Source organism: Pelophylax lessonae, assembly GCF_965119305.1.
Source record: "Pelophylax lessonae genome assembly, chromosome: 11".
In the NCBI taxonomy this organism is placed as follows: domain Eukaryota; kingdom Metazoa; phylum Chordata; class Amphibia; order Anura; family Ranidae; genus Pelophylax; species Pelophylax lessonae.
Genome location: NC_138778.1, coordinates 34739867 through 34754284, shown reverse-complemented (window position 1 = coordinate 34754284; position 14418 = coordinate 34739867). Strand labels below are relative to the sequence as shown.

At 38.5% G+C, this 14418-nt stretch overlaps 1 protein-coding gene across 1 annotated transcript in view; it reads right to left on the bottom strand.

The window, feature by feature from the left end:
* Positions 1 to 1258: 1258 nt before the first annotated feature.
* The window catches only part of BPIFB6 (BPI fold containing family B member 6), a gene marked incomplete at its 5' end in the record, with an annotated part of 34988 nt that continues 21828 nt past the window's right edge, over positions 1259 to 14418 (bottom strand). Inside the window, 6 exons of the mRNA XM_082272501.1 lie at positions 1259 to 1388; positions 2362 to 2447; positions 3397 to 3460; positions 7358 to 7400; positions 10428 to 10495; positions 12436 to 12597. Coding sequence (XP_082128627.1) covers positions 1350 to 1388; positions 2362 to 2447; positions 3397 to 3460; positions 7358 to 7400; positions 10428 to 10495; positions 12436 to 12597 — 462 coding nt within the window. The 3' untranslated portion in view covers positions 1259 to 1349. The remainder of the gene's footprint in view (positions 1389 to 2361; positions 2448 to 3396; positions 3461 to 7357; positions 7401 to 10427; positions 10496 to 12435; positions 12598 to 14418) is intronic.

The following is a 14418-nucleotide window of genomic DNA, read 5'->3' as shown; positions in this document are numbered from 1 at the left end:
CACAGCTGACTGTCCTTCTCCCTGAAATGATCACAGAGCGCCTGTGATCCTTCTATATAGGATCACATGTCTCTGTGGTCATCTCAGAAGCCACGCCCCCCCACAGTTAGAATCACTCCCCTAGGGTCACACTTAACCCCTTGATCTCCTATACTGTTAACCCCTTCCCTGCCAGTGTCATTATTAAAGTAACAGTGCATATTTATTAGCACTGATTACTGTCGTAATGTCACTGGTACCCCCAAAAGTGTCAAAAATGTTAGTTAGGGGTCCGATCTGTCCACCACAATGTCGCAGCCCTGCAAAAAATCGCAGATCGCCGCCATTACTAGTAAAAAAAACAAAAAAAACATTAAAAATGACATAAATCTTTCCCGTAGTTAGTAGACGCGATAACTTTTGCGCAAACCAATCAAAATACGCTTATTGCAATTTTTTTTACCAAAAATATGTAGCAGAAAACAAATTGACCTAAAATGTTAAAAAATTTTGATTTTTAAATGTTTTTTTTTTTTTTTTTGAGAATGTCATACAGCAGAATGTGAAAAATATTGTTTTTTTTGTTTTTTTCAAAATTGTCGCTCTTTTTTTGTGTATAGCGCAAGAAATTTAAATCACACAGGTGACCAAATACCACCAAAAAAAAAGGTCTATTTGTGGGAAAAAAGGGACTTCAATTTTATTTGGGTACAGTGTCGCACAACAGCGCAATTGTTAAAGTAACGCAGTGCCGAATCGCAAAATAGGGCCTGGTCATTAAGGGGGCAAATCCTTCCGGTCTTAAAGTAGTTAAAAAAAGAAAACCAATGTAGCCAATACATCTGAAGACTGGTAAGCTACATAAAATACAGTTTTAGTTCTTGGGTTTAGAAATACATGATGTCCTCATTTATATTTACCAAATTGCACCATTATTGAAAAAATTAGGACAAATTAGATAAAATTCAGCCATGTGTATGGATTCAGTCATAATGTCAGAATCATGCCCCAAAAATGTAAAATGTGTTAAAACTGATCACACAAACACACACACACACACCAAAAAAAGAATACATTGATTGATAATTTTTTATTGCATTTGGTAATTTACAAGATTAATGGTAAACATAAAGTCAACCAAGTGCTATAGATATAAAGACATTTATGAAAATTGCAGGGAAAGGGAAGCATAATGACAGTGTAATTCTTTCTTATTCTATGGAACATACTTTTTTTTATTGGTAATTTAAAATAATGATGTCACCTAGGATCTCATAGTCTGATATCCAATATAGAAGATTGGGATTTTAAAAATGTTCTTCGTTTCATGATTTCTGTTTCTTAAATGTTTGTTGGTCATTTGTAGTAATTCATGCATTGCAGATATTGAGTGATAGAAGAAGTAGGTCCTAGAAAAAGAAAGAAACATATTTTAAGTCTAAATGTAGCATGGCTTACCTGTGAATAATATGGACCTGCGGGTAAACTACCGGAGAGTAGAACTATGGTGGCAGATGGCAATGCTTCAAATGTATGAAAAATAAAATTTATTTCAAATGAATTAATGAATTGATATAGTATTTATTTTCAATGTATTTCTAAATCCTTTAGACATACCAGCAACCAGGCATATCCTGAATGTTATTTTAATTCCTAGCTAGTATCATTCTACCATTAATTTAAAGTGATATTAAAGACGAGTTTTAATTTTTTTTGGTCATACTAAATAACAAATGAATGCAGCGCCAAAGGTAAATGAATATAAATAAATAAAACCAGTACCGCTTAATTCACAATATTCAGGTGTGAAACACTGATAATCCCAAAAAATTGTGCTACCACTAATAAATGTGCAAATTACGATCAATATGTGAAATAAATAAATAAATAATTATAAATAATTATTAGATGTGTAAAAAGTCCAAAGTAAATAGATGTAAAACTTGTAAAAGGAATAATCCTTCTTGTGCTGTGCAAACGATAAATACAAAGTGCTGGTGCTCCAATCCACACACAAGTGCTCCGTGTTCCTCAATGCGTGCTCAATAGCAGCTCACCTCACTCTCGGACTTAATCGGTACTGGTTATTTATTTATTTATTTATATTCATTTACCTTTGGTGCTGCGTTAATTATTGCAAATAGCCAATGATATTCACTTCATTATTTATTCGGATGGCATGGTCAAATCCCCAACTCAGAGTCCTCACCTTATAACCATTCTTCCCACAAACCAAGAATTACTTTACATTGTTCTACTGTATCCTAACTCATCTATTCTATCGTATAACTCTCTATTATCAGGCAATGATCCTCAATAAATATTTCATTGACTAAGGAATTCCATTCCCCATGGACCCATTCAGTATAAAATGCACTTTACCTTATCTATTTCAATTTCTGCATTAGAAAAGTCCATATCCAGCATGTTTTTTATGTCGGGGAGAGGAATAGCTGTTTGCGTCAAACCTAAAAGAAAATACCAAACAATTTTCAACAAAAGTCATTTTTCTGCTGTTACTTGGAGTAAAAAGGAAAGTTTTTGTATAGCCAAAAGCTTTTTTATTTAGTTTTGGAATGTGTAGAGAAAGGTTAAAACCCATATCACTTTGCTTTTTGTTGTCTGTGTCCATTAGAGAGATTTCTAACAAAAGACATCTCTTTACTTCCTGTTCTGGTGACTACACTAAAGCGTTTTTTGAGTTGACCATGCCTATCATAATCATACCAGGACAAAACAAAAAGGGGGGGGGGGGTGAATCTCCTCAGTGAGGACCCAGACAGCAGTAAAAACTAAGGGAGCTCAAGTATTTTTATTCTTTATCCAAAATTGACATTAAAAAGTAGGGATCGGCCGATTATCAGCAAAGCTGATATATCGAGGGCCGATATGCACTTTCCCCGATATTGGCCGATATTTCGGAAAGTGCTTGTACCGGAGTGATGCCTGCAGCTAGAGGCATCACCCCGATATTGGTGTCCATAGCCGATGCTCGGCTGTCATTACAAGGAGCGGGAGTGGCTCGTCCGGGTCTCCCGTCCCACCGAGAGACCCGGGCAACCAGCCTGCACAGCCGCTGAGGACCCGATCAAAGCCTCATTCGGCTCTGATCGGGTCTCCATGCAAAAACCCGGAAGTGATATCATGACATCACGTCCGGGTACTCGGCGCCAGATTTAAAAAAAATGACAGCGTTCAAAACAGTCAGACTTTGCAGAGGAGGGGTTTGGGATCTTTTAGACCCCCAGATCCCCCACAAGAGTACCTGTCAAGTAAAAAAAATTTAATTTTTTTTTTAAATGTGAGAAAATATCGCCCCATATCGGCTGATACCGATATGCAATGGCCAAAATATCAGTATCGGTATTGGCAGCGAAAAACCGATATCGGTCGATCACCATTAAAAAGGCATCTTACCATTTATTACGGGACTGTAGACTTCTTTGAGGAAAGAGTTGATAAAGTCATTCAAGTCCTGAACCTAAAATAAATATAAGATGTGCATTTTATAACAAAGTAATGATTTTCTTTATCTATTATAATCATGTACCCTGACAATATTTCAGTTGGGAAAAGTAACTATACACGCTGAGATTTAACCTATTCATTTTATAGAAATTAGAGCAGACATTTACTATAAAGAATTTCTACATCTAAAATTTTTTTTAAAATTTTGGATAGAATGGGGAAAGGTTAGGACACTTGCTGGGTTTTACTGCTATCTGGGGCCCTGTTAAAGGATTCCCTCTCATTTTCTTTGTCAGTGATAATTAGAACAAAAACAAAAATCAAAAGCTGATAGTTGGCAGGGATTCTTGATGGAAACTGCTATGCTCTGTGACTGTCAGAGAGTTACCTTCACTTCCTGTGGCTGTTAACCACTTAAGCCCCGGAAGATTTTACCCCCTTCCTTACCAGTGCCTATTTTGCGATTCGGCACTGCGTGACTTTAACGGACAATTGCGCGGTCGTGCGACGCTGTACCTAAATGAATTTGGTGTCCTTTTTTTCCCACAAACAGAGCTTTCTTTTGGTGGTATTTGATCACCTATGCGATTTTTTGATCATGCGCTATAAACAAAAAAAGAGCGTCAATTTTGCAAAAATAACAATATTTTTCACATTTTTCCTGACCAGGGCCTATTTTGCGATTCGGCACTGCGTGACTTTAACGGACAATTGCGCGGTTGTGCGACGCTGTACCTAAACGAATTTGGTGTCCTTTTTTTCCCACAAACATAGCTTTCTTTTGGTGGTATTTGATCACCTATGCGATTTTTTGATCATGCACTATAAACAAAAAAAGAGCGTCAATTTTGCAAAAATAACAATATTTTTCACATTTTTTTATATGAAATTCCCAAAAAAAAAATGTAAAAATCAAAATTTTTTAAAATTTTAGGCCAATTTTTTTTTTACCATATGTTTGGTAAAAAAAATTGCAAAAAGCGTATTTTGATTGGTTTGCGCAAAAGTTATTGCTTTTACTAACAAAGGGAAAGATTTTTGTCATTTTTGTTGTTTTTTTTTTTAGCGCGTAATGGCGGCGATCTGCAATTTTTTTGCGGGACTGCGACATTGGGGCAGACAGATCGGACCCTTGACTGACATTTTTTACACTTTTGGGGTTACCAGTGACATTACTACAGTAATCAGTGCTATATATATGCACTGTTACTGTAAAAATTACACTGGCAGTGAAGGAGTTAACTGTATTGGAGAGGGAGGGGTTAAGTGTGTCCTAGAGGCGTGCTTCTAACTGTGATTGGCTGTGGCTTGATGTGTAAGAACAGTGATCCACGGTCCTACATAGTAGAACCATTTGATCATCATTCTTACACAGGGAGAACTGACAGGTGGCTTTGTTTACACTAGCCGCCTGCCTTTCTCTCCCGCTGTCACCCTCACAGGTTAGCGACGTAGCCCTACGTTACTCTGCCTGTGAGGGGCTGACTGCGGACGTAAATAGTCGTGTGGCAGTCGGCAAGTGGTTAAAGAGTTTCCCTCTCTTCCTGTGACTGTTAGAGAGTTCCCCTCACTTCCTGTTTGCTAAAACCATTGTCACCAGGATAGGAAGCAACGGGAAATCTCTTTAAAGCCTACCGTAGCTCCAGTGAATATAGAGATTTGTAGTAGACTTATTCAAGTCCAGCATTAAAAAATAGTCTAGCATTTAAAAATATCCAAAGCCAAAGCTTTGGTAAGAGTAGGAAGTGGTTAAATATTTTTGCCAGATATGTTTTACTGGGTAGATGGGAGATATAAATACAGAAAATAGATTACATCTCTATAAGATGAGAAGTATCCTCTTTGAGAAAGTTGTCATCTGAACAAGTGTCCGCACTGAAAGATTTCTCTTCTATTCTGGTTTTGGTGACAGGTTAAAATTTAAAATTTTAACCCACATTCAGTTCTATTGATAATGTTCACCAGTACAATTAGAGAGAGTAAATCTCCCCAGCTGGCACGCAGACAGCATTGAAGACCAAACAATGGGACCACACCACCACCAAAACAAATAAAACATTTTGATTTAGATACACTTGAAGGCAAGTTGAAAACATAGTGCAAAAGTGAATATATCGGCGCAAACAATTGACATGCACCTTTTTAGCGCTGTACCGTTTTTTGGGATTATGGAAAGTTGAAAACATATTTATGTGGGAATTCATAAAGGAGTCGTAGACACTCTTTTGAATTCCATCAGGACACAGCACCAAAAGTGTCAGTGCTTGCACTCAATTCATGTACCTTTTATTCAGGGATAATAGGCCTAACCAGAGCATGCCTAACTTTATTCTATCCGTGGTGATATGGAGATTCGGTGAATGTAAGTGTCGTAATGTGAGGTGATTTACATGCATACTCTTTTTTTGCTCTTATTTTTGTTTTGTTTTTCATTCAAATGATGCAGCGGCATGCCTGGAACAAAAGGCAGCACCAACATGGCCAGTAATAAGTGAAAGTTACACTTTGAGCAAACCAAACTTAACAGGGCCCTATCAACATAAAAAAAATAACTCTAATAACCCTTTCACATGGGCTGTTTGATCAGGTCCACCTGTCAGTTTCAGGTGGACCTGATCAGACCTTGCAGCCTCCTCTATGGACACATGTCAGCTGACAACCGCTGCTATTCGATCCAATCCTGCTTGCCATAACCAGACGAATGGTCCTAATTTCTATCCGTCCGCTGGATCAGATAGGATAGGATGAAAATGGACAGGCGGTTCATTTCCATCCGATTTTCCCATAGAGGAGAGTGGGACTATGTCCGTGTCCGCTCTATACAGCGGAGCGATCCCCCACTACATGGAGGCACCTGTATGAAAGGGGCTTCAGTGACTTTTTTTGAAGAAAAAATGTATACGTTTACATCAGTTTTTTCATCAGTTATTCATCAGTTTTTATCAGTTTTTACATTAGTTCTTTACATCCACTTAACCACCTGAGTCCCAGGAGCCATTTTTTCTATTTCAAATTTTTGGTTTACATGATTGAAAAATAATTTTAGTCCTGAAAATTACTTAAACCCCCAAGCATTATTTTCATGTTTTTATTTTTACCTATGATTTTATTGCTATCACATACTGTAGGGACCCAATAGTCCCCTATGTGATAACATGTAAGTGTCAGGTCCTCTTTGTGGGGGTGGGGGGGGGGGTGGCAATGTGTGCAAGAAGAAGGGCAGGAGAGAAGAGCAGTATATACAGTCAGGGGGCAGTCTGTTCAGACAGGCTCACTCACTTTCCGGTGCTGACTGTCATTGTTGGCTTGATATGTAATTTCCGGCTCTTTTTTTTACTTTACATTATAGCGCAGAGAAGGAGCTGTCATTCGGCTCCGCCACAATAGCATAAAAGGGGCGGAGTCACTCCGCCCCTTTTATACTTTAGTGGCGGGGCCGAATGACAGCTACTTCTTGTCTGCAGTACACATAACACCCCCCTCGTCCAATTTCTTTTCCTTTTGTTTACTTTTTGCTGTCATCAACGGACGGATAAAAAACGGACAAACGGTCCGCATGTGCGAAAGAAGCCTAAAATATCACCTCTGAAACAAAAGCCACTTTTTTTAGGGAAGCATGGTATCCGAAAAAAAATTCACCTTACCCTAAAACAGGTCATATGACACACACAATAAAAAACAATATATTCCTCAAATACATGAAAACTCTAAAATATTACTCATGAGACAAAGGCCCTCTTTTTAGAGAAATCCTTGGTGCAAAAAAACAGTATAAGCTAAAATAAAGAAAAGAAAGTCCCTATTAACATCAAATAATAAACAAGTTTCAGTGCATGCCAAGTTTCCATTTGAAACTTATGGACAAACCTTAATAAACATTGTGGCTGGTATTGCTCTTTAGCTAAATTACCTCAAAATCTCCAACAGATGAGGCATTCACAGACAGAAATGTCCTTAAAATATGAAAATAGCAGCATTACATTAAAACACATACAGTTTAAATTAAGCATAGTAAATAAACATACTGTATATGAACTAGTCCAGCTCTTACACCTGTATACTTCTTATGTACCAAAGCAATTTTGACATTCCTGCTATGGAGCTACTGATTCAGCATTGCAATAACTTATCTCATTACTTAAGATCAGAGATGTATAGTAACGAAGTAGAACTACTTAAGTACTGTACTTAAGTACCGAAATGCGGTATCTGTACTTTCCTAGAGTAGAATCTTTTTCTCCTACTTCTACTTTTACTTCACTACATTTTTTCGATGATTTCGATACTTCTACTCAAGTATTTTTTTTTTGTGCTGCATAGTTACTCGTTACTTTTAAAAAAATTACCACTGCCAGAACAGTAGATGGCAGGTTGCATAAAGCTCAAAAAAATGTGTATAATGTCATTTGTAAATCAGCGCATACGAAAATAAAGGCTGTGTATAATAAAAGCTGCTATACCAAATCTTTCCAATAAAAAGAAAATATGAAACAAACAAATAAATGGTGCTACAGCGCTTAAAGTGCATCAAGAAACTACTAACAAACACAGGTTAATCATTTGAATAAATCATTTGAAATAATAAAAACAATATGATGTTCATACTTTTGACTTCTTTCTTTAATAACTACATAACACAGTACTTGTACTTCTACTTTCAGTACTTGAGTAGAAATTTTTTTTCAAAACTACTGGTACTTTTTACTTTTAGTACTTAAGTAGCAAATTTTTTGAAAAAACTACTTGCAATACTTAAGTAAAAAAAATGTTGAATACTTTAGTACTTCTACTTAAGTAACTTTTTCTGCGAGCACTTCCACTTCTACTCAAGTAATTTTTTGATCGAGCACTTGTACTTTAAGGGTCCTTTCACACGGCCGCTCAGCTGCTTTCCGTGTGTCCGCAAATCATCCTATTTTTTTGCGGATGATTTGCGGACATCAATGTAAGTGAATGGCACTGCGGGTGTCAGCGGAATACCATCCGCTGACACCCGATTTTCCTCCTGTCAGTTCTGTTCCGTTTTTATGAACGGAACAGAACCCTATTTTTCCTTCCGTGTAAAAAACGGAAAGGAAGGAAAATCGGATGTCAGCGGTGTCATCCGCTGACATCCGCAGTGCCATAGACATACATTATGTCCGCATATCATCCGCAAACGGATGGGATGATATGCGGGCACACGGAGCGGATGACAGAAATGTCATCCGCTCCGTGGAAAAAAAAAAAAAAAAGTCCCGCAGCGGACCTTTCACACGGAGCGGCCGTGTGAAAGGAGCCTTACTCAAGTAGAAATTTCGAGTACTTTATACAAGTCTGCTTAAGATAACTACAGTAAGTAATACAGTATATACTTGTTTTTTGTTTGTTTTTTTTGTTTTTTGTTTTTTTGTGGGGGGGATCAAACAAAGCTTTCTACTTCAGCCATTGTGTTACAGCTAGTTTATTTTCTATGCAGCCTATATACAAAATACATAGCAAAACTTTTTTCTACTTGGACAAATTTTTGTTTAAAAAGAAAAAGCAGTGCTACATTATATAAAAAAAAAAAGTATATAGTATGCAGCCTATATACAAAAATACATAACATAAAAAAAGGTGTTTTTTTTTTCTACTTTGGCCAGTTTTATTTAAAAAAAAAATCCAGTGTTACATTACATAAAAAAGTATATAGTACATTTTTTTATAAAGTTGGTGCCATTTGAAAATGACGCTAACATTTCAATTCTGATAAATGAACATTTTTGCTTTTTATTTGTTTACATTTTTTAAATTCAACTCTAAAAAAGCAAATAAACAAAATAATGAAAATGTAAAATGTTTAAATATAATATATAATAGCCAAACAAATAGAAATATTTAGAAAAAAAAACAGTAAGGGACGAAACTAGTAAATTAAAGGTAGCTAAAAGCTATTGAGGGATTTAATAAGGAGAAAAAAAAAACAGCTGATAGGGGGTTTATTGTAACCGACATCATATGCAGATGAATTTCCATTCCGTTGATCTGTAGATGAATGAAACAATAACATTGTTTCTTAGTATTTATTAATGATTCATTTCTTATGATTTATTAATAATGAATTTCATTGATCTGCAGATGAATGAAACAATAACATTGTTTCTTAGTATTTATTAATGAAAGCGGTAGTATACCGCTTTTTCCGAGTTTTAACTACAGGTAAGCCTATAATAAGGCTTACCTGTAGGTACAATTAATATCTGCACTGCATGCAGCCGCTCCTGCGAGCGGCGCATGCGCTCTGAAGATCCAGCGGACCTTCAGAGTTCCTTGCCGGGAGCTTGCCGGAAAATGACTCCCGCGCACATGCGCGGGAGTGACGTCATCGCGGCTCCGGACAATTACAGCGCCGGAGCCGCCAAACCCGGAAGAGACACCAAGGGATCATGTCACCTCCCACAGCGGTGTCCGGGGGTCCGATGCATACGAGCTCATTATGCAATTGTCTTGCAGGGTTTTTTTTTTTTTTTATTTATTTTTTTTTAAGTATACAACCGCTTGAAGTCAATGAACAGTATTCCAAGCACAATTCCGATAGTCTGATTTACAAGTGAGAACTGACCGTCAGGATACATAGGCAACAGCACCAGGAGGAGATAGAGTTTCCCATTATTCAGTTAATGAACACATAAGCCAAACATGCAAATATCCCCAGTGGCACACCAAAGTGTATTTTATGCTATGTGATGGTCGAATCCTTTGCATCTTTGGCAGATATAGCCTAGTGCAGTGACAGCGAACCTTGCCACCCCAGATGTTTTGGAACTACATTTCCCATGATGCTCAACTGCACTGCAGAGTGCATGAGCATCATGGGAAATGTAGTTCCAAAACATCTGGGGTGCCAAGGTTCACCATCACTGGCCTAGTCTATGGCCAGCCCAATAGTAGTGTATTACAATCGATTTAAAATATTAAACAACCTAGTCTTGTAAATCAATAAGCAGATTAGATCTTACTTGTCAAGTGTGAACATCGAATGTAAGCTGTTTTCCTGGACGGATGACTGGATTTTAAAATTCATATGCTGAAAATGAAAACAAAAATAAATTAGAAGACAATGTAATGACATTTGCAGACTGTGGTTGGGACATTTGTTTGTGCCATTAAGTTTACATAATATCCAAAATGAATGTTAGTGTATTTATGGCCAAAACATTGTTTTTAGTTTTGGACAAAGTAGAGAACAGTTAAACTGCTAAAGTTTTATTTTTTTTATGTTTGTATATTATTGAAGAAATTTCCCTTCCTGTCCCAGGGACACAACAGTGTCCCCTCTTAGACAGTTGTCCCAATGTCCTTATGGGAGATTTACACTTCATGTTTTGTGGGTAAATCTAAACAAATGTGCAGTTGAACCCATGCCCAGTCAATCAAAAACCTAAAAGCATGTTTGGCCGCATCCAAAAAAAATATCTGCTGGATTATATATACCAGCCATTTAAAGGGTTCACAAGACGTGAGCAGTGAACAGCATTTGTGTAATGATGTAAAGTGTAAACACATTGTATGACCAGGCTCATGGGCCACATATGGCAAGGGAATCGGGTAGGCTTCAGAGGAAAAATGCTCTAAGTTCAAGGTGCAGTACTCCTATAGAAAAAAAAACAGAATCCATCTATACCGGTCTAACTTTCCTAATCTTGTTTGAGGTGTCAACAAAGAATAACATTTCAATTGCAGGATTTTGCTAGATCTTCTAGCTGAAGGCTGTACAAGTGGGCATTGCATGAGCATGCATTCTTTTGCTCTGGAGAGGTGAAGTGTTGTGGATGCCAGGCCCCTTGTAGTGAAAAGCCTTAGCAATTGGACAGAAAGAAAACCTATCCCATCCAGGGCCATTTTACCGAATGGGCACGCTGGGCAGTTGCCTGGGGGCCCCACCTGCCCAGCGACCCAGCCCCAGCCAATTATTAGTCCCGATTCCCGTGTGCATCCCGCTGCCTAACTTAGTAGGTGACAAGTGCCTGTTGGCCCTGTGCTGCTATCAGGCCACTTGGGTCGTGGAGGGGGAGCCCTCAACTGCAGGAATGCCTGTCCGCCTCCATGGGAACAGAAACACACAGGACAGTCGGGTCTGACTCCCGTCCGTGTGTGTGTTCCCCGGACCCAGCCGCCGAACTTGGAAGCTGGTATTAGCCTGCCACTGCTGTACCAATAAATATAGCTTATTTATAATTTGCATTTTTATTCTTGCGGGTGATTGTGTAGGCAGGGCCCCAGTGCACTGCATTGCCTGGAGCCCTTTAATGCTGGCACTGGTCCCAGCCAATCTACATACTCCCAGCTAATCTTGGGCAGAGACATTTACACCAGTGGCGGTTGGTGATGACATTTTTTTGGGGGGGGCGCAGACTCCTCCAGTTCCTTACCTGCAAACAGAGCCTCCATCCTGGACTGCCTTGGCTTCCAATACCTGACGGATTCCATGTTCCATGTTCAGCCTCCTGATTGGCCAGGATGCGAAACCGGAAGTGAGCCAAAAAATCAAAAAATCAAAAGTGGGAGGGTTTGGGGCGCAGTGCTTTGCGCCTCAAGCACAATGTAAAACAAGCCAATTATAGCCTCTGGCTCTAATCACATGCTTGTTAAACTTTGACGGACCTAATAGACTTCTATTAGTCTGGCTCCCCTCAGTGCACTGCACACACATAGAACAATTTATTTTTAAATAAGTCATAATATGACTGACATTTTTTAACTTTATGATGTTAAAAAATGTTAGTCATATTATCATTTTTTTTAAATAAATCGTTCTAATAATCGCTTTCCTATTTGTCAAAACTTTAGGGGAGTGCCCCTGCACCCATTATTGACCGGCCGTTCCTTGATTTACACTATGGTTGGGTGCTGCTTACCAAAAAAATAATGTTCCCCAATCCGTCTGCATTCAGTCACATTAAGTATTCTGATGTCACTCTTTTTAGAGATATAATTTACAATTTTTAATCTGAACAGACTGCTTACCAGATCAATTACAAACAAGGTTAAAGGCTCAGAGTCTGCACTGGATGCCATTACTTCCATGGTGGAGTAAAGATGAAGTAGTGCTTTAGAAGTGCTAATGGTAACTAAAGGTGTTTTTTTCACATAAATATTTATCTGGTAATCTTGAAGTTCTGGTGGAAGCTGCAAGACATAAAAAGTATATAAATAAGTGTTATACTGTATACTGTATGTAAGTGTAATACAGTGTAGTGTGGATACTGAGTGATTTACACTGTCATTTAACCACTTGAGCTCCGGAAAGTTTTACCCCCTTCATGACCAGGCCATTTTTTGCTATTCAGCACTGCACTACTTTAACTGGCAATTGCGCGGTCATGCAATACTATACGCAAATTACATTTTTATTCACAAAATTAGAGGTATTTGATCACCACTGCGGTTTTTGTTTTGTGATATAAATTACCGCTTCTGGACCGCCCACCAGGTATTTACTGCCGCAGGCTGGCTTTCCTGCGCGAAACGACGTAGGGCTGCGTCGGTCGCGTCGGCTCCCGCCCTCACTCAACAGCTGGGACTCCAATGCACGGGGCAGGTGGCTCAGATTGCCGCCTGGCCCCTGTGATCAACCCCCCCTCCCCCCCGCTGAGAGAGAAGGACGGTCGGCTGTTGTATACACAGCTGACAGTTATTCTCTCTGGAATGATCACAGAGCTCCTGTGATCCTTCTATACAGGATCACAGGTCTTTGTGATCATTTCACAAGCCCAGCCCCCATACAGTCAGAAACACTCCCCTAGGCTTACATTTAACCCCTTGATCACCAAATGTGTTAACCCCTTCCCTGCCAGTGTCATTATTATAGTAACAGTGCATATTTTTAGCACTGATTACTGTAGTAATGTCACCGGTCCCCCCAACAGTGTCAAAAATGTAAGTTAGGGGTCTGATCTGTCCGCCGCAATGTCAGAGTCCCGCTAAAAATCGCAGATCGCCGCCATTACTAAAAAAAAAAAACAATAAAAATGACATAAATCTTTCCCTTAGTTAGCAGACACGATAACTTTTGGGCAAACCAATCAAAATATGCTTATTGTGATTTTTTTTTTTTTTTTTTTTACCAAAAATATGTAGCAGAAAACAAATTGGCCTAAAATGTAAAAATAAATTATTTTAAATTTTTTATTTTTGGGAATGTTGTTTTTTTTTTTTTTCAGAATTGTTGCTTTTTTTTGTTTATAGTGCAAAAAATAAAAATCACAGAGGAGATCAAAAACCACCAAAAGAAAACTCTACTTGTGGGAAAAAAAGGACATCAATTTTATTTGGGTACAGCGTAGCACGTCCTCGCAATTGTCCGTTAAAGGAACGCAGTGCTGAATCGTAAAATATGGCCTGGTCATTAAGGGGGAAAATCTTCCGGTCCAGAAGTGGTTAAAAAAGACTGAAAATTTTGAAAAAAAAAAAAATGCAATATTTTCTACTTTCTGTCATAAAACATCAAATAAAATAACATTTTGTTAATTTGAACCAAAATGTATTTTAACTACAATGATAACATTTTACTACATTTAACTACAATTATCCCCTGAGGAAGTCACGCTACCATGTCGATACGCAATGAGACGTATAGGATAGGCGAACCCAGAAGTGCGGCCAGCGGATTCACCGGAGGACACATTATCGATCTTATGCTTGATGTACTCTACCGAAATGTGAGTCACTATATATTTATTTCAATAAAATTAGTGACTGCTTACTACACTGTATGGAGCGTTATGTCCTTTCATGTTGCTCTGCCTGAGTTGAAAGGATCAGTACCAATTTATATAAAGAAGCTTGGTGTCAGGAACGCACTAGGCATTCCTCCATGGCACTGCAAAGGCACACTGGAGTGCGCATGCACGAACGCCTGTCTGCCCGTTTAGCGGGGAATGGGCATTCGCCAGTGCGCATGTGCATGCGCGATGTGCGCACGCAATAGTTATTGCAGTTGGCGCCCAA